The 20,306-nt window shown below is 40.1% G+C and overlaps 1 protein-coding gene across 1 annotated transcript in view; it reads right to left on the bottom strand.

Moving 5' to 3' along the window:
• ephb3a (eph receptor B3a) overlaps positions 1-20,306 on the bottom strand; it is a 54,425-nt gene that overhangs the window by 10,667 nt on the left and 23,452 nt on the right. Inside the window, exons 5-13 of the mRNA XM_088310406.1 lie at positions 17,261-17,596; positions 16,380-16,504; positions 15,097-15,253; positions 14,822-14,930; positions 13,119-13,171; positions 9,940-10,062; positions 7,959-8,206; positions 2,432-2,647; positions 1,209-1,358 (exon numbers count right to left, since the gene is read on the bottom strand). Coding sequence (XP_088166532.1) covers positions 1,209-1,358; positions 2,432-2,647; positions 7,959-8,206; positions 9,940-10,062; positions 13,119-13,171; positions 14,822-14,930; positions 15,097-15,253; positions 16,380-16,504; positions 17,261-17,596 — 1,517 coding nt within the window. The remainder of the gene's footprint in view (positions 1-1,208; positions 1,359-2,431; positions 2,648-7,958; positions 8,207-9,939; positions 10,063-13,118; positions 13,172-14,821; positions 14,931-15,096; positions 15,254-16,379; positions 16,505-17,260; positions 17,597-20,306) is intronic.

Below are 20,306 nucleotides of genomic sequence, written 5' to 3'. Positions count from 1 at the left end.
TCTGACTTTGAATCGCAGTGCCGAGCAGATATTCCACTGAGAATCGCAAAGCAGCTCCAGTGAGTGTGATGGAGGGACACACTTTCCTGTGAGCTCATTGCTGGAGTTGCGACGTCTGCGTGTTGCAGATAGCCTGGGGGTAACAACAGCCCATGTCTGAGTGTGTGCGTGTGTCATGGGGGAGCTTTGCAGTCTGCATATTTGGGAAGGTTGGAGGGCGAGCAGACGAAAGTTGTAAATAGGGTGAAATAAAGCAGAACACAGACACACTGCTGCAGTGAGGAGATAAAGAGTGCAGCCGAGACTCAGATAGTGGATACAAAACTCGGACCAAAATGTAAAGCCGCACGTGCCTTGGATCTCCAATTGTATGTACTTTTGTAGATTTTTCAAGTATCTATACTTTACGGTGCAGTGTTCCATCACTTTTTTTTTTTATTTGTTCCACCGCTATTGCAGATAAGTCCGAATTTAGAGTTGGGCATCATCCGTGTAGTACCACGTTGTGCCACAACATGTCCGGCAGCACTGAGAAGACTACTAGAAGGGATGCAGCTTAATTAAGAGCAAGAAGAAGAGGCAGATCAGATAAGGCCAACTAAACTGAACTAATAGATATGACGGTCCCAACTTAGCGGCAGAAAAATGAGTCATGTCTGCGAGCAGATTTGTGTACTGTAAATCTTGGTTTTGCTTCCATTTGTGTTCAGACATAACTTGATTAATTGTTTTTAACTATCGCAATAGCAACGCTAGTTTATGCGCATTCCTTTACGTGTTAGCATTAAGCTTGCGGACTTTTCAAAGGAAAATTAATGACTTGGGTTGCTCAACAATTGTAACCTTAACGTTAAACTAAGAGTGGCGATTAACAGCGTAAAAACAGCTTAGCACCGTTTAGGAAGAATTGTTCATTATATCGATTTTTGTGACGTTCCCTACCATCAACACAACTGAAATTGTGGTCGCAACTCAAGACAAAAAAATAAATAAATAAAAATCAGTCGATTGATGTCTAGTCGCTAGAAAAACTTGCAAATTGTGTCAGTCATAAGCGGAGGTGCAACTGAATCTGTATCTCTGATTAAGTGCAGAGTGTGAGTACTTTTGCGACCTCTAGGGCAAAGGAACACAGCAGATACTAAACGGAGACCTCCAACGTGCACATTTGTAACATGTTTGCAGATGCGACAGCGGCGCTGACTCACGTCCTGGTTGCTCATGTCCCAGTATGGCCTTTCTCCATACGACACCACCTCCCACATAACGATGCCATAACTCCACACGTCACTCGCAGAGGTGAACTTCCTGAAGGCGATGGCCTCTGGTGCCGTCCACCGGATTGGAATTTTCCCTCCCTGCTCACATACACACAGACACGCACACACACACACACACGTACATATAGAGTAGAATAGTCACAGTCTGAGAAATACTGAAGTCATGCAGCAATAGTCAGTTAGAACACATATGGAAAGAAATGTTGATTTCACGGGCGTTCTGGCACAGTAATGTAATTATTGGCACATACAAGACTCCACATGGTCATGTTAAATTAGCGTACGGAAGAATTTTCTTCACAAACATTGTGAGACCTCAGTTGATTATGCTGTGAGCTTGTTTTATGCTATTTTTTGTTATGCTAATTTACTCCAAATTATGGATTGCCATCATACAGAGTCACAAAAATCTAAAGATTAACTCTGGGTTTGCTTTAAAAAAACAAAAAACAAAAAAAAAACAAGAACTCAAAAAGAAAACGCCAGTTTCTAAACATTTTATTTTTCATATTAGGCAAATTTATGTTTACTTGTTCAAAGAAAGAAAATTCTTTTTTTTTTGTTGAAATTAGGATATATCTTCCTGGTTTTGTTAACAAAGAATGAATAGTAAATCGTTTGAAAACAATACATTCGTTTTAAAACATCATTGTTTCTTTTATGCTAGTTTAGCTATTTTACATTTTTACAGAAATCACGCCAAGTCTACTTTAACCGTTTATTAGCAAATTACAGCATTATAATAATAATAATAATAATAATAATAATAGTAATAATAATGTTTTCATTTCAATTAATTTGACATATGTTTACAATTTTAAAAAGGAAAAGGAGCAGAGAGAAGAGTAAATTTCATTTTTGTTTCTCTGCCTCTTTACAGGAAATACATTTCAGATTGAAGTTTCCCTTTTAGCATCTGTATTTTCATAAATTAAAATTTTTTTGTTTATTCTACCCTTGTCTCAGGATACTATCTAAATGAACCATTTCATAATAATTTAATACTCTTGATTTAATGGGATTTTTCAATATATGAATTGACATTGACTCTTGTTTCTTTTCAAGTAATATATTATAATATGTTTTTTCATTGTGTAGGGAAACATTCTCCTGCCAAAACCTTAGTAAATAGTTATCCTCACAATACTCACCAGTGAGCTTGTATAAGTGGGGTCAGCCGAAGTGTCATCCAGAAAGCGTGACAGACCAAAGTCTGAGACCTTGCACACCAAGTTGCTGTTGACCAGGATATTGCGGGCAGCGAGGTCTCTGTGGACGTAGTTCATGTCCGACAGGTACTTCATTCCTGCAGCGATGCCGCGCAGCATCCCCACCAGCTGAGTCACTGTGAAGCGGCCGTCGTTCAGCTGAGGGCAGAAGAGGATAGTGCTTGATTAGAGGAGAAATAACGTAGAAACAAAAAAGAGAGCAGAGGATCATTTGCAAAAAAAGGAAAAAGCTGAATATAGTCGAGGAATCCATCGGAGACGACCACATAAACACGACAGCTGTCATAGTGCTTCATGACAGTCATTGACAGCTGACCTTTTATATGCATTCTGTCCAATTAGATCTCAAATTAGACACTTTACGGTTACAATAAAAAAATGGAGGCTGAGTATTGTACTCTAGAATTAACAATAGTGTTCGCCTGCTATAACGTTCATTGTCGGCAGCAGCGCAGTCCCGGGGATATTTAAGCAATCATTTTTAAAAGACCTTTGACCATTTGCAGCAGCATCCAAATTTAGACTTGCTGCAACATTGTGCTGCAACATGTTTGCACAGAGGTTTAATAAAAGAAATGCAGAAGAAGAGTCAGGGAAGGTCCCCAACTAAAACTTGATTATTCCCAGAGAGCAGAGAACACGTGCCTGTGAATATTGTATTCCGTTTGTACGTGTTGCTGCTCCTTGTGTGTTAATGTAGCAGTTGTTTGAAGAATTGAATTACTGTAATATCCATGCATATTCCTCTTAGCCTGTCAGCCTTTAACATTAAGGTAGAAATAAACTTGCAGATTTTGCTTTAGAAAATATATAGCTTGGTTGAGCATTCTCGAACAAGAATGGGAAATTGGCAGGCTGCGGACCACACTGTGTGGGCCTTTGATTATTTTCAAATTTTGGGGGGGGGGGGGATTATTTATTTATTTATTTATTTTGAACAACTCCCCAAAATCGGCAGGAAAGCAAGACTGCAAATTTCTGAAAAATTCCAAAATATGAAATAGTATTGAATTTTTTTTGTAAATCTGCAAATCCATGGATGTTGAAGTGCCAATATGCAGGATCGACTGGAATGTAAAGTTGTAATATCACCAATCACCACTAGATGGCTTACATGGCACTTAATTAGGCTTACACTGGTTCTTACACGGCTCGATATTAATCGTCTTAATAATTTTTGCAGATTTAGAATGATATGCAGGACAAACATAGTATCTTAATTATGTTAAAATTTTGAGTCAATGGATTTTTGTTAAAAAAAAAAATCTACAAAAGGAATTCTTGTCCTTAATATCGGTTTCTTGTTCACCTGTTTTCTGATGGTAATTTATATACAAAAGCGCCCAATGCACTGGACAAAAAACATGATACGAGGCTATTTTGTTGTTGGGTTAGGTTAGTGGATATTTTACACTTGTAATGAAAAATGCAGCCTATTATCAAAAATGAAATATATTAAGCGCATGTATTTTGCATCTATATGCATGACATGTATTTCCTCCATAATTAGCCGTTTTGTCATACATTTGGTTAGGAAATGTGCAGTCCTATGAGGCCCCATCAGTAACACTCATGAAAAATGTGGCCCCCAACAGCATTTAAGTTGCCCATCCTTGAGTTTGAACATATACTCGGAGTTTGCACGTTGTCAATGTGCTTGTGTGGCTTCAACTACATATCAAAAATATTCATGTGATGTTCATTGATAAATTTAAACTGTACATGGTGTGAATGTGAGCGTTAATGTCTTTTGTCTTCATGTGCCCTGCAATTGGCTGGCGACCAGTCAAGGGTGTACTCTGCCTTTCACACAGTCAGGTGGGACCGGCTCTATCATGCCCAGGATGGCCGAGTGGTCTAAGGCGCCGCGTTCAGGACCCAGTCTCCCCAGGAGGCCTGGGTTCGAATCTCAAATTTCCCCATTGTGGGACTAATAAAGGGCTAATTATTATTATTATTATTATTATCAACCTAAAGCAAATATTTTGTCACAGATATTGCTGAGGATCTTCCATTTTCTTCTCTTGCCTGACACATAAAGCTTTATTTTCAGTTTATATTTTACATTTTGTTATAATTGATTTAAACCAAATGGGGACAAACTCTGAATTTGTAATCGATCAGCACACCATTGGAGCTTGATATCTGAAAATGAAAGTGGAATTAATCGCGAGAAACGTCAATACACAATTAAGTTAATAATTGTATATGTCAAGGCTGAAACAGCAAATTTAGATTCGCGGAGCTGAAGATTTCATTGAAGTCGATTGCAACACTGTTGGTTGGAATGTTTATATTAGAACATTCGCAGTTTTGCTTTTATTTCTAGTTGTACCACTTTAAATGCAACTCTAGGACTCAGAGTACTTTTGAGTCACAGTTAGTGTGACAGTGTGACCGGGGGAGGACACACAAACATTTTTATGTTAAGACAACTTGCTCGGAACAATGGCCATCAGGAGGAGCAGACTCTGAGTGGTAATTCATTTCTCTATAAACAGCCCGATTTCCATCAAATGAAGGCATGCTTTAACAATTGTGTTGAGTTCTTCATAAGCATTTAGAAAAGATGCAAAAGAAACATCCCATTTTGTACAGAGCATAAAAAACATTAATTGGACTCTTTCTATCAGTAATTTTAATGAGTAATGACCACAGCAACATTTAAAAGCGCATTTACAGCTATGTTTACATGCCATTTAATGTGCTGCGGATGATTAATTATACAGCGCGCCAATTGATGGAGGCGCATGTGGCTGTAATAAATGTCTGGTGGCTCGATCGGCAAGGCCAAAGCAAGGATTTAAAAAACATAAACTGATGCTGATGTCTGTTCCTGCAGAAATGGAACCATTTATTATATTTTATTCTTCAATATTAGAATTACAATATCAAAATATAGGTTATGGAAAAGACTTCCTGACGTAGCAAAAGAAATTGTGTATTTTTTGTAGTTTTTTTTTTTTTTTTAAGATTTGTTTAAAACCAAACCAATTTTAAAACATATTTTAAGAGAATACAAGGATTAACCGGATGTTCACCTGAAGGGGAACATGGGTTGTTGATAATTATTTGTTTGTATTATAATTAGTTGCTATTTGTCTGGATACGCAGAGTTTTTGTGGTCTTTTAGTTCCATTGTCTGTGATTTTATAATTAAGAACGTGTTGATTTAATTGTCTTCATCTTCTTTTTCTTCTTCTTCTTCTTATTATTATTATCAGTTGTAGTAGTAGTAGTAGTAGTAGTCGTAATGGTAGAATAACTATAAACTATACAATGCATTTTGTGGAATTAGAATGTGAGACTTAAAGTTTGAAATGCTTGAATCGGTCAAGAAATGTGTAAAGTGGTAAGCATGTAACACATTTCTAAAATTGGGATTTTAATTGTGAAAATTGAGCATTTCTAGGATTAGTAACAGCCTCTAAGATGTCCTGAATTCGCTGAATATATTCGAATATTGGTCAAGAAATGTGGGAAAAGGACATAAAACAATTTGGGAATTTTATTTAATTTTGCTTTAAAAACACTGGTGAATTGGTGGCATTTCGCAGGTCTGGATTTCCTCCTACTCATATGTAGACATGGAGCGCCCAATAGGGCCCTGGATATATGGATGGATATATGGCCATATATGCCCAGGGATATATCCCTGGCCAGCCCAAGTCGAGCACAAAGTGCAGTCAAATGCACATAGTTGACATTTTCTTTCTTTTGCTACATTCGTAGACGGGCGCAGTGAGAAATGGGGGTATGCGCCCACGTGGGAGTGAGCACAGCCGATATGATGATGGGCAGTTGAAGGGCGCGCACTAAATACGATTATAAGGAACTGCAAGAAGAGCTCCATTTGCGAATGATGTAAAGTTGGCCACTGCAAAGTGGACACTTGGAGACTGCCGTCAAACCCAGATCGTGTGTCTGTGTGTGACACACACTCTTAGTGGCTATACTGAATGTAACCAGAAATTGGTAATTGAAGATCAGAATATTGCTTCAGCAAAAACATTAAGGAACCCCTTTTAGCCTAACAATCTTCTCTCAGCGCAAGCATGCATTTTTATTCGATGTAAATGGCAAATAATAGTCCCGCGTGGTTGTGAATGTACATTGTGACTCCTCATTTCTCATCCTGTCTTTGTTTGGCACGTTCGCATCGCGAAAAACTCTGATCACTAATGTATTCTGCAGTCGCTCAACTCCGAGAATACATTGAAGCATGCATTCAAACGCAACAGTTTTCCACCTGGAGTTTGGGCGTTGAAAAAGGGTGTCAGCAACAGTTAGGAGCATCAAGCGGAGACACTGTGCCTGTCTGCAAACGTTAGATTGCACATTTAATCTCAATCACTCAGCAAGTCAATGCCTCGGGCTGTTTTATGGAGCGTAAAACATTCCGATAACCCGGGGGTGTCATGAGTGCCTGCCAGTGTGTATGTGGCATTTTTGCATGTTCTGAGAGAGCGTTCCTAAAGAGATAAAATGTCATTTCACTCTCATGTACACAGAGAAAACACACACGCGCACACCCCGGCATACACACGCACACACACACACAGAACAAAACAACTCTCTTTCAATGTAAAAATGCTCTCCCTGTCCAAAACACTCACTCGTAACAAAAAACTCACGCGCACAAAAACCTCTCACACTCTCTCTCTCTCGCTCTCTCTCTACCTCTCTCTCTCAGTCTGTCTCCCTCTCACTCTCATATTACACTCTCACAAGTAATTAAAAACCTCACACCAATAAACTCTCATTCCCACCAAAACAAGTAATGAAAATGCTGCTCATTCACCCAAAAGATCTCCCACACACACCAAAATCATCTCATGCACACCAACAAGACCTAAAACACACACACAAACACACATCCATCTTCTGTACCGCTTCTCCTCACTAGGATCGCAGGGGGTGCTGGAGCCTATCCCAGCTATCTTCGGGCAGTAGGCGGGGGACACCCTGAACTGGTTGCCAGCCAATCGCAGGGCACACGGAGACAAACAACCATCCGCACTCACACTCATACCAAGGGGCAATTTAGAGTGTTCAATCGGCCTGCCATGCATGTTTTTGGAATGTGGGAGGAAACCGGAGTACCCAGAGAAAACCCACGCAAGCACGGGGAGAACATGCAAACTCCACACAGGATGGCCGGGATCGAACCCACGCCCGATGCTGTCTCTCACTGTGAGGCCATCGTGCTAACCAGTCGGCCACCGTGCCGCCCCACAAATACACAAACAACTGTAATCGCTCACTCGCAAACAAAAAAAACACACACACAAAAATGATGATCACCAAAATAAATCAATCAAATCATCAGAAAGGGTGTTTTTTTTTCCTGGGTGAGAGGCTATTTTTTACCTATAGGTCAACAAAGAGTTGCTCTCTTCTTTGATTTAAATACATAATAATCTTAATAAGCACTCGGCGCAGGGCTTACTCGCAAAAAGGAATCAAGCGCTCCATTCTCCATGAATTCTGTGATGATGAGGACCGGGCAGCTCCGTGTCAGCACGCCCTCCAGCCGGATGACGTTGGGATGGTCAAACTGGCCCATGATGGACGCCTCGGCCAGGAAGTCCCGCCTCTGGCGCTCTGTGTAGCCTGCTTTCAGGGTCTTGATGGCCACCACCATCTCCCTGCGGCCGGCCTGCTTAAGCCGCCCGCGACACACCTCGCCGAATTCACCTGAGGTGATAAAAGGGGTGCGCCAAAAAGGGGTGTGGGGGACGGAGGGAGGGGGTGAGGGTGATGAGGGAAAAGGGTCAAGTGAGTTGAGGAAAGAATAGGAGGGGGAGCTGGAGAGTGCACGCGGGGAGGGAAGGAACTGGGCTGATTTTAGTGAGGTCAGTGCTTGACTGTGTGTGAGTGCGTCAGGGGTTATGTCGAGAAATGGAAGTAGTGGGCCAGCCAGATTTTAAATGTGTCCTTTTATTTGTTGGTCAGAACAAAACAGTCCTTGGACACCCTTGTTCTAAAAACGTTATACTTATGGTAAGAAATTAAATGAGAAAAATAAGATACTGTACCAAATAAAGCACCTATGGATTTGAGCCAATCAGCATGAGGAACACAACCCATGCTTGAGTCACCAATAGTAAGCCTGGTACCCATCTTGATCTTTTTAATAGTTTTTCGTATTGCGGAGCCCCAAGAATTGTTGTATTGTCATGAAACTATTATACTGTACTATACACCATTTCAAGAACAAATAAATAAATCTGGGAACAAAATTTAAATCTGTGAAAAACCACTGAAATATCGAGCTGCAACCGGAGGTAAACCACGAAATCTACAAGTTCTGGTCAGAGTGAAACTGCAATCACCGAACCGTGAATAGCAACTGACCACGGTACATTTAACTCATTCACTGCCGTGGGCGTTTATGTTCATCAAATTGAACCCAACAGTTTATTGCAGATTCCTGTACATGGTGCTGTTACATTACTTTGGATTTGATATTCAGTACGGTTCAGAGGTGAAGATTACGATTCGGCGGCGAATCTCGGTTTGCCGTGTCAATTATAAGGAAGAGAAATTCCAATAAGTTTGGAAGTGAGACAAGTTTTGGCACCTCACACTCAAAGCCAGTATGCGTATATAGAATCAGAGTGGGTGTTGCGCCGATTGGTAGAAAATGTGCTTTATCGTGAGAAAAGAATTGATGCAGTTTGTGGAATGAATGGCGGTTAGTCAGCGTTACAGCGCGTCTTAGTTGAAAATCTGTAAATGATTCTTCGCTTTTCTGTCTTTCTTTTGGTCGGGTTGGTGCTGATGTTGTCTTAGAATACAAAATTCTGTGTGAGTGGAAAGTTCAGTGTCTGGCAGTGAATAAGTGAATCGTGATGGTATCTAGAATTGCGATTTGATAGTGGGTAAGACCCAATTAAAGGTACCAGATGCATGAAGCGCCACTGCAAAGCTGGAGAGGCTACTCAGGCAAGTACTCAAAGGGTAAAAATGTCAGGGAGCGAAGGGGTGACGGGTCGTGATCGAGTGTGCAGTCTGGGAGTAGTGTAGGGACAACGTGGACGGGTGAGGAACTTGGGTGTTGTGCAAGTGGAGCCTGAGTCCAAACATTTACAAAAAGCGGAGAGAAGGAGAAGAAAAACGTAAAGAATAGGAAGGGATCATAGTCGATAACACCGTCATTCAGAGGTGAAATGAGGATAGAACATGCTGCCGGAGAGAAACAAAAACAGATTGAGAGGGAGGGAAAGATTTTCACCTCAATCCGTCCCTTCCCACCCGCATATCTCACGCATGCACGCTCTGAATCTAAAGTCCTTTTTCTGCCTTCAAGCCCATCACACAGAACAAACCCAGAGGGCTTGATGGCACACTGCTGTTCAGATAAATCATTAATGAACGCGACTCATTTGGCTGTCCCTTTCGGACAGAGAAGTAGCTGCGCTATTCACCTGCGCCGATGACTTCTTCAATTTTTATGCAGGAGATGTCTATTTCCTTTGCAAACTCGTGGATTGCGTCATTGGGGTCCTCGTACGTGAAAGGGTCGATGTACACTTTTACTCCTGGAGAAACTGTGTAGAAAAAAAAAAGAGATTAAGATAGTAGCGGCCCTGTTATGTAAATGATGCCCAATTCATGTCCACACGCTGGTTGTTAAGTCGCACCCTCATGGCCAACAACGAGGCACTCTAAAGAGATGTATTTTCACGATATATGCATATACCGAATAACCGCTGATGCAAACAAAGTCACTCAAGTTCTTTTATAGTGGAGGAAGAGTGATTCATGCCGGATGCCATTTTAGACACGGCCGAAAAATTTGAAAAACTGAAATGGGGCAAAGTAGACTCCACAAGTGAGTATTACATAGTTCTGAGTACTTTGCAGAGGTTATCATGAATTATCTTCAAACATTTATATTGTATTTAAAAACATGTTCTTCTTTTTTCTAACAGTTAGTGTCTTTCAATTTTATGACAAACAAAAAAAAAAAAAAAAAAAAGAAATCATAATTGCGTCGCTAATCAGGGCCTGATGAGCAACACATTTGACACACATATGCAAACAGACGACAAAACCAATTAGATCCAACATCGCAATTGTGCCTTTTCAAAGATAATAATGCTCAGTTTTGGAGGACACTGTGAGAAAGGTATTAATCTAACAATATGTTCATTATCATTGTTGGACTTTTTGTTTCCCTTCCCTATTTAACTCATCTTATCTAGCAACACCAGAAGCTCTGTGATGGATGCCGCAGTGCATTTCTATCCCAGTACAGCCATAACAAATTCATCTGAATAAAAATGATTACACCCTGACAGTGACAGTTTTTATTGTATTAGATTGTCATTTGTTATTATTAATTTCCACACATTTTTGTCCTTCTTAAAAAAATGTCCACATTTATCAGCCCAGTTAAACCATTTCAATGTCAAAGGGCCCTGTTTTTGTTCTGGGCATAAAATCGACCAAAAACGCAGGTCTAACTGTGCACATGGGTGGAGTTTATTTTTATTTATTTATTTTTTTATTGCGTTTGGTATTTTGCTAGAATTGGCACAGGTAAAATTCGGCACAAAAGGGTGTTAACGTCGTTGTGTGGTGCTGTGAGTCGGTACAAGACTTTTCCCGGCCAATTGTGGCGGCATCCTTCATTTGTGTTAAAATCAGGGCGATGGGACTGCAGTACGCTCAAGTATGCCGTGTTTGACAGGGGAGAAACAGAAATAGACTTGCAGGAGTCCACGCATGACATTGGCAGGTAAACTGCAAGATGTCCCCTTGATGGATGATGAAGTTGGACGTGCATGTGACGTGGGTCATTGCTCACGCACTCATGACCACTTTGAAACACAAAACACAAAACAAGATCCCATTGAAATGGATGTAGATGGCCTCCAAATTGAACTCCTCTTTCCACATTTTGAAAATGTTTCAATATATTCAAATAACCAGTAATGCAATATTTCAATTGAATATTTATCCACTTATTTGTGACATATTGTAAACTATTTTATTTTAAATGAAGCGTCTCTTCAATGCAACACATATGAAATATAAATTGATATGTGCAAAACAGGTTGGCAAGGTGGCATGACGTGCGTACTTCACGGTGTGCATATCTGACTATCTTGATGCTTCCTCCCACGACAAGCGCACCAAACTTCAACGTCATAATGGAGTGACTTAAACAATAAAATACATCTATTGCCAACACTGACTCATCTAAAAACTAAACCGTAGGTCAACTCAAACACAAATAATCTTACATTAGCATATGTACTGAATTTTCTATTCCAAGCAAGTGTGTGTCCACAGCAGGCACGATGCTAATCTGAACTGAGTTACCAAATTGCTCGGCTTTTGTTTGTCTACACAGCAGCATTCATATTCACGCATGAATTTCTTTTCATGAGGTTTTCAAAAAGAAAATTAAACGAAAACTTAAGTAAAAAAAAAAGAACAACATCTTATAAATGAAGTAAAGGGAATATTTCCTTTTTTTATTTGTAGACAAATTCAGATGAGTTCATTCAAAAATAACTGGTTAAATAACTAGAGCTGTCCAAATTTTGTCAGGCCAAATATGGATACATTAAATGAGGGAAGGACTGCTTCAACATTTTTCAGTTAACACAAAACTGATTCATTTGTAGGTAAAGATATGTGAAGCTATAATTAATTTATTGTAATAGATAACTGTATAGTTTGAAAAAAAAAGCAACAAAAAAATACATAATAAAAAAAAAACGTCAATGATTTTTCAATATTTTGGTATGGTCCTATGAATGATGATTGATTGGTTGAAAACAAGGACGCAAAAGATGAGAACAACTTCTGTTCACCTGCTTTGCCACTCAGAGTAGAAGCTAAGAAGTAAGAAGCGACATTCTAGAGTGCAACCAGTGCGAGAAACAAACTGAAAAAAAAAAGATGAGTCACCTGCCACTTTGGCTGGTGTTCAAAAAAGTACAAACCTAATTGTGACATTGCAAACTAGTTTTGAAATTCACAATTTTTCTGTACACATTTTCCAAAACAACATTCCCAAATCAATGCAGATTTTACTCGTCGAACTCCTCCTTCCGTATTTCTCAACCATTTCAAACATTCTCATTATATTATATGAATTCTATAGTTCCACAGTTCAATTAAATCTACAGCATTTCAGTTTTTCTTTCATCAGTCACGCAAATTTTCTTCAGAAATTGCATTTTCTAGTTTTAAAATGTAATTAACATTGTTGTGATTCATTTTGCAGACGACTGTGATGTAGTCCAGAGCTGATTCGAAGTTGAGCGCACCTCTAGCTAGTACACAGATGACAATCACGGACAAAAAACATCAGCCCATGTTCAGTGATTAAAAAGAAAAACTTGTGCCAGAATCACAATTAATTTGTTGTCCCGGGTTAGTAAATATTGAAAGGGCAACCTGACAGCATATTTAGCTCAGTTAATGTATGAAGAAAAACAGCACACAGCAAAACACCGTCCAGATTGAATAGGGGCTTTTGTGCAAACGCCAAACTTATTTCCTGTCTGGGGTCAGGTGACTTAATTAAATCAGGTGGTTAACAGTACAGGCATGACCAATAAAGCAGAAGTGCAGAACACATACTTACTGTATTGCTGCAGTTTCTCCGTGTACTCCAGCTCAGAGCCACTGCGCTGCTTCCTGTAAACAAAGTCACATTAATATTCATCATTCTTGACTTTTTTCCTATACATTTTAGCGCTACTGAACGGCCGTGTTATTTGCTTCAAGATTGGCTGAATTTCCATCCAAGACACACCCTATGAATGCGTGTATGATGAAAGTCCGTTAGTACAAATACTTTGAAGATTTTTCAGGATATACAGTATCTCTACTTTATTTGAGAATTCTTTTTTACGACGATTTTTAATCCCCGCATTTCAAATGACTTGTTACTAAATTATTGTGTTTTCAATATCAACTGACTTGAAAAGAAAAGACATGAATAAGACGTAAATAGAGAGAGGTTAAGCAGTTGAGATTTTGAGTGAATGAGATCATGGTGTGCTATGACTCGGGGGGGGGGGAAGCAGACAGCAATATATTCCTCTTCCATGGCCTAATTTGAAGTAATTGTTTGATGTTGGCATCATAAAAGGATTTGTGACAATTGTGTTGTCACATGCTGAAGCCGCCAGCTTCTGGCCTTCAAAAATGTAATCTAATCTTTAATACGAAAAAATACACACGTATGGTATGAATTCACAGTTTTTATTATGAGCTAATTTATTAAATTTTTTTTTTTCCAATGCTAACAAAGCCATGGGAACCCGTTGTTTTGATGAAGTGGTGGCACTTACTTCTTGGTATGAGCACTGTGTAAATTAATGCAGATCAAATTATCAAAATGTGTAATTGATGGTATAAATTCATTTTTACTTTTGCACTCAAGTATGTACTTAATTGCTTTTACTCAAACAGGGAGTTAACAATTTTTACAAATTTTTAAAATTGGCAATATGACCCGTCATTATAAAAATGATAATTGGGAAAAAAAATCAGCCTTCTTGTACCTCAAATTTTATTTTAAAGATACCACCGTGCCTAAGGAAAAACAACCAATCCTAAAAGAAATGTGACAAACAAAGTTTCGGACATTCTCGTGCACTCACAAGCACACCAACAGTGAGCAGACCCTTGCGGACCCCAGCTGTAACGTTTGTTGCTTTGCTGAACTACGGTGGAATATCTATATCTGGTTCACAACCAAAGTTAAAAGAAGGTGTTGGAAGGAAAAATAAAACAAGATGGAGGCCACACAGCCAGTTGAGACAATTCTGAAATTTCTTTCTCACCTCTGTTTATTTAACATGATTTAGAGAGAATGAAAGGAATCACTTTGATTGGTCATGACTGAAGTTGTCTGTCACCATTGCAACAGCGGTGCAGCCCTCCTTCTTGCAGAGCCACGGATCGAGACTTGTGTGTGTGTGTGTTTGTGTGTAAAAAATGACCAGCATCAAGTCTAACCCGCCTACATAAAGAATTACGCCACATGCAGCACCCATCACGACAAGCCATTAGTGTTTTAGTAACGAAAAAGTCATGCGATCAACGTAGCAGCCGTGACAACCTTTTAACATACCGGAGTTGAATCAGTACTTTTAGTTTTGCCAGAGGCTTTTTTTAAACACAAGTACCAGTACTTCAACTTAAGTACACATGTAAATGTGTGAGTGTGTGTATTATCTCCACCTCTGAAGGCATGTAAACATTTAATCAGCCCCTTTGTTGCGACTCCAATTAACTCAATGAAATATGTAGTTCACGTCATCGGTGCTGTGCACTTACTTGAGGCAGACAACAGCAATTACCACCATGGCAACAATGACCACCAACCCTGCAGAGGCGGAACCTATGATGAGAGGCAGCTGGTCCTGCACAGACTTCTGAGGATCACCTGGACCGAATCACACAAAAGGCACAAATGAGTAGCAGACAAAGCGTGGCTGCAGGGATTAGACCGTGTTGTGTACCACCTGGATAGCAGAAGCCATTAAAACTGAGAAGCTATAAAACCGTAAACCATAGCAACAGATCACGGCGGAGATAAACAGAGGCCTTACTGTGCAGGCTGGTGCTGATGTCCATGGGGTTGCTGTAGCGACCATATCCTGCGACAGTGCGAGCTCTGACTTGCACTACGTAGGGCGTGGCGGCTCTCAGCCCCTCCACCTTGGCTGAGCTGTGCTGGGATGTTACCGTGTGTGACATAGCCTGGCCCTGGAAGACAAGACGGTCCATTTACTGATCACTTTGCATCATCACAAATCAGGACATTTTTCTTACAGGACGACGCAACGGAATTGATAAAGGTCGTATTTTGAATTTCAAATGGCTATTCGCAGGGGAAAGGGACTAAGCCCGTCTGCGAGTAATTGGCACCCCCCCTCGAAAAACAGCTTATATTAATCATTCGAACCGTAAACATGCCGGCAAAAATGTCACAATCATTTGAAACTTGACATTAACCTCTGTTTAAATGACCTAATAATGGATTTAATGTAAAAAAAAATGCACATTCGTTGAGATCTGTGTGTGAGTTCCAATCCATTCCAACTCCGGGTTGAGCATAGTCGATTTGTTAACTTTACTACTGCGCAATTACATGTAGTGCTCGACTAATTGCCAATAACGTGTACTGGCAACAACGCGGATGCCTCGCTTAAGTCGACGGGAGGTGCAACAGGAGGTGCAACCGCGCAGTGACGACAACAAAAATTCTAAATTCGTTCATCCCCATACTAACAACCGAACAAACAAAGCTTGTTTGTTAGTCAAAAAATAACTTCATCATACTTCCTTGACACCAATTTCTATTTAGACAAGGCTTTTTGTGGCCGCTTGCTGCATTTCAGCTCGAGCTTAGCCTGAAAATATGAAATTTGTGAAAAGTACACTCGGAATATTTGATGGACTAGTGTACTGTATTGTATAAGAAGTAAAAATGAAAACCAATGTCTAAAGATTTTAACGAGAGCAAGCTTTCTTTTAGGTTTTCAGACTGAATCCAGGAATATTGTTATTACAATCACACAGGAATAGGCTAGAGGCAATTTCCAGTGTTACTAATGTGAAAATAAAAGTATTTGCTTTTTAAACTGACCTCATCATGTAAGCGTAAGCTCCCGTTGAGAATTTTTCTGCAATACAAAGGTCGTTTGACCGTTGGAGGTCATAAAAAGAACACATTAAACCTTGCAAGCCCTTGCCGGGAATTTGATCAATACCAACGATTCAACATTGCAGGAGCTGTTGAGGCTCTCCATCAATAGAAATGACTCCCTCACACGCACCACTTTAATATTGCATTTCCCAGCATCTGGAAAAGATGAAGACTCCAACTCACCCTTTCGTGGTATTTAATCTCGTAGTCCAGAATGACCCCATTTGGTTTCTCCGGTGGCAACCATGACAGACTCAGGGTGTCTGCGGTGGAACGCATCAGATGGACTGTTGGTACTGCGGATGGTGCTGCAGAGAAATGCAGCAAAAGCACACGGTTTAGGGGGCAAAATAAAACCATGTCATTATTTTGATTAATGACACAAAACTCTCGACTATCCATGTGATTTTTATTTTCTTTGTTTCATGGCCTGAAAAGACACTTTGCGCCCTCCTCATGTGTCCACCATTCAAGGACTAAAATGTTGCTAACGCTCTCTTACCTTCAACCCAAACCTTACACCAGGATTTTACAAATTGAATCAAAGTATAGATTTAATGGGCCCAACTGCCCAGTAGTAATGGTTGAAGAAATGGTGCATGTTTCACATCCTCTGCGGTTTGGTGAATCCTAAAAGTGACTCATCTCATAGCCATTGTCTGCGTTCCATTAACCACAGTAAAGTGGATTAAGTGTGGGTTGATTTAAGTGATTACAGTGTGTGAAAGGTTCTGGAAGGTTTGCTTGGCCAAGACATATGAAGGTGACATTGGCTGAACTATAATTTTCTTTACATGTAATCCATGTACTGGAACTTGATATAATTTTTATGCTGTCTACAGTTTACGGCTACTGCTGTGAAGAAACTGACTAAAGTTGAGTCATGTCGTTGGAGTCCCCCTACTTCTGCTAAGAGATCATTAAGACACTCATTGACATTGACTGAGCGTAGGATCCAATAAACTGCTTCTTTCATTGTGCTTTTAAGTGATATTGATCGGGGAGACCTATGAATTAACTTGGTTTGCGGACACACGTGTAGCGTCATTGACAGGTCAACTAACCGGCCTGATTGGTGGTGATGTTGACTGTCGAGTAACGTGGAGAGGTGGGGTTCTTCCCGGAGACGCCGTTGACCGCCTGCACCTCAAAACTGTAGCGGGTGTGAGCCTGCAGATTCCTCACCACCACCTTCCTCTGCCTCAGTCCAAGCCTTCGAGGGGAGATGTCCACGTTGTCGTCGCAACGCGTGCACGGGCTGCGGTCTCGCAGGCATTTCTTACACACCACGTTATACACCAGGTCACTCCTACCGCCAGTGTCTTCGGGTTCCTCCCATTCCAGGGACAGGGAGGTCTCATTCACACTGGAAATTACATTCAATGGGGCCGATGGCATAGCTGCAAGGTGTTCAGAACAGACGTTAATCATTCCTTAATGATGAAAAGACGTATGAAGTACATAATACATGTTCAGCATTTCAAGCAGTGAAATAGGACACAATGTTTTCTGTTCATCATTCCCTTACACATGATGAGGAATTAAATTTGCTCTACGTTTAATGTAGCCCCAGATATGACCATGCGAAAATAAATTGTGGCCATGAAATAGCAGTAACGTTCGCACGAAATACTAATTTGTGGGTTTAATATCATTCCCATGACATCAAGCAAAAAAAAAAAAAACGCTCTTCCTCCTTCCAGGAAAGGTATACTCTATTTTTCTTAAACAACTGTCCAAGAATTATTAAGGAAATGGATAAGCATTCTGGATAATGGTTTGAATGGAATTTAACACATTAGCCAAAAGTTAATATTTTGTGCGAATGTGATATTAGCAGGAGATTAAAGATATTCATATGCCGTGTTTTTGTGAAACCACGAGCAAAGAAAATCTCTTTGAGAGGTGAAAAAAAATAAGCAACTGAGATAATGTGGTTGCCCAAATGAGCGCAATCTCATAAATGGCGTGTGGCTGTGTTTAGAATTAACCAATCCCAATTAAACTAGTTTTAAACGGGATTCGGTACAGGCGTGACACCCTTCAAGTGTCTCTGACTAACCCCAAATAAGATTCAGCTGTTCCAGCTTGGTTTTCCTGACATTTCTTTGTCACATCTTACAGCATAAACCGTAGTAGGGCTCAATGGGATCAGTCAGGAAAAAAATTTAAAACAGTTTCCAAGACATTAAATATACCATTTGAACATAGTGAAGACAGCCATCTTTTAGTGTAGCAAATGTGCCAGAACAGTGACATCACCAAAAACTGGATGTCCCCTCGTGATTTATTTTGGGATTATTTTTTTAATATCACACCTGTCATTTAAACAGAGGTATGTCGAGTTTTTTCTAACCGCTGAATTTTCTGGTTACAATTATGTAATCTGGCGCCATTTAGCATGTCTGTTTGATATAAAGTGTGTTCCAGGATTGTGACATGCGAGCAGAAAATAAACATGTTCAAAAATGATATATGCTTGATGCTTGAAATCAAACCTTGCGGTGTTGCTATGAATAAATAAATACAGTAAAATTAGCTCTTTGTTAGCAAGAGCTTGTTGAATGTTGTGGTCTACAACCATGTGTCATATAGGAGCACTTGGTACCTGGGCACCAAACACTGACCACTCTAGTAAAAGAAATAAATAAAGAACGAAATAATAATTATGTTTACACTTGAATAGCTTCACTACCTTATACAAAAATATTGATGAAAACTGGTACAAATGACCAATTGTAGATAGAAAAAACTGTAAACGGTGAACAATGGATGCCGTGGGACAGAGCGTTACTTTGGAGGCAAGGTAGACACCAATAAATGATTGGTGTTCGCTTCACAAACTACACAATGCCTGTTTCTGAAGTGGGTGCCTTTCAACTCCTCCTGTCGTAGAAAACAAGGGTTTTTAAAAAATATTATTTTTGGGGGTGGTGTTTTATCACATTATGGACAATGTGGGATGGATTTGTGTTGCATTGATATTCTGGCAGTTTATTGGTAACAACTCTTTTTGAAACTGATACAAGGCACTTAATTACATGTGTCTTGTTATGTCACAAACAGGAAGTCGTCGCGATGGCTATTTTTCCCACCTCAAAATACATTCACACTCAAAGCCAGCACGAATCTCAGTCTAGTTGTTTATTTTATCTCTGCAGTATGTCTGCAATATTGTAAGCTGTGAAATCTGATGACTGATTATAAAGGGAAAAAAATTTAACTCTCCAAGTGGGTCAGCGTTTGACCATCTGGTTGGCCATCGTTCCTGGGAACTACCCATTTATATTAACATTTTCAGTTCAAGACCCAAAAGTACGGTACTACTATACTGTGTTGTATCAACCGAGTCACTGTGGAGCCCAAAGAAGTTGAGAGCAAGAGTGACAGAATCCTCGTCTAAACTGGCCATCCACTAACTTCGCCCTTAGCCACGTTTTCCTCGCCCTGTCCTTTCTAATTAGAAAGAGACGGTTCAGAGTGGAGTCTTTTCTAATTGGATGCCCGACTAAAACACACGCTGAGCACAAGCTGCCGACTGGCTCAACCTAGCTTGTGCAACACCACACAAAGGACAGGCTGGCACACAAGCTCTGCCAGGCTACAGGGACAGAGGTGTCAGGCCTGTTTGTGTGTGTGTTGAGTTGGAGTTAGTGCTGCCTGGGTGTATATATGCGTGTATGTCTGTGTGCTGGTCAGCGTCAGAGTGCACAGTGTTCCCGCGACAGGGATCTGGGGAGGACAGTTGCAGGGCCGTGTGTGTCATTTAACGTGTGGAAAGGCCCCCCGGGAGTGATTTTACACAGTCGAGGCAGCTCATGTCACTCTACATCAGCGCCATCGCTGGGCAAAGAGCTTTGTCCATCCACAACTGATATGGACTAGATATCAGATCACATTAGTATCAGCAAGCCTACAATTTGCTACTGTCACAGCACAATATTTGTTTTACATATTGTCTGACGACAACAGTGTATGTTAAGTTGTTTTTTTTTTTTTCATGCAGGAGTGATAAAAGACGGTTTTATAGACTACGGTTTGAAATCAATGGTCTACTAGATGATTTTTACTAATGCTTGAAGTTGATTAACCTCTATTCACCTTTTATTT

The sequence above is a fragment of the Idiotropiscis lumnitzeri genome, chromosome 12 (genome assembly GCF_059441095.1).
Source record: "Idiotropiscis lumnitzeri isolate Australia: NSW breed Sydney's pygmy pipehorse chromosome 12, RoL_Ilum_1.0, whole genome shotgun sequence".
Taxonomy (NCBI): Eukaryota; Metazoa; Chordata; class Actinopteri; order Syngnathiformes; family Syngnathidae; genus Idiotropiscis; species Idiotropiscis lumnitzeri.
The sequence above is the reverse complement of the archived record's forward strand: the minus strand, read 5'-3'. Positions and strand labels throughout refer to the sequence as shown.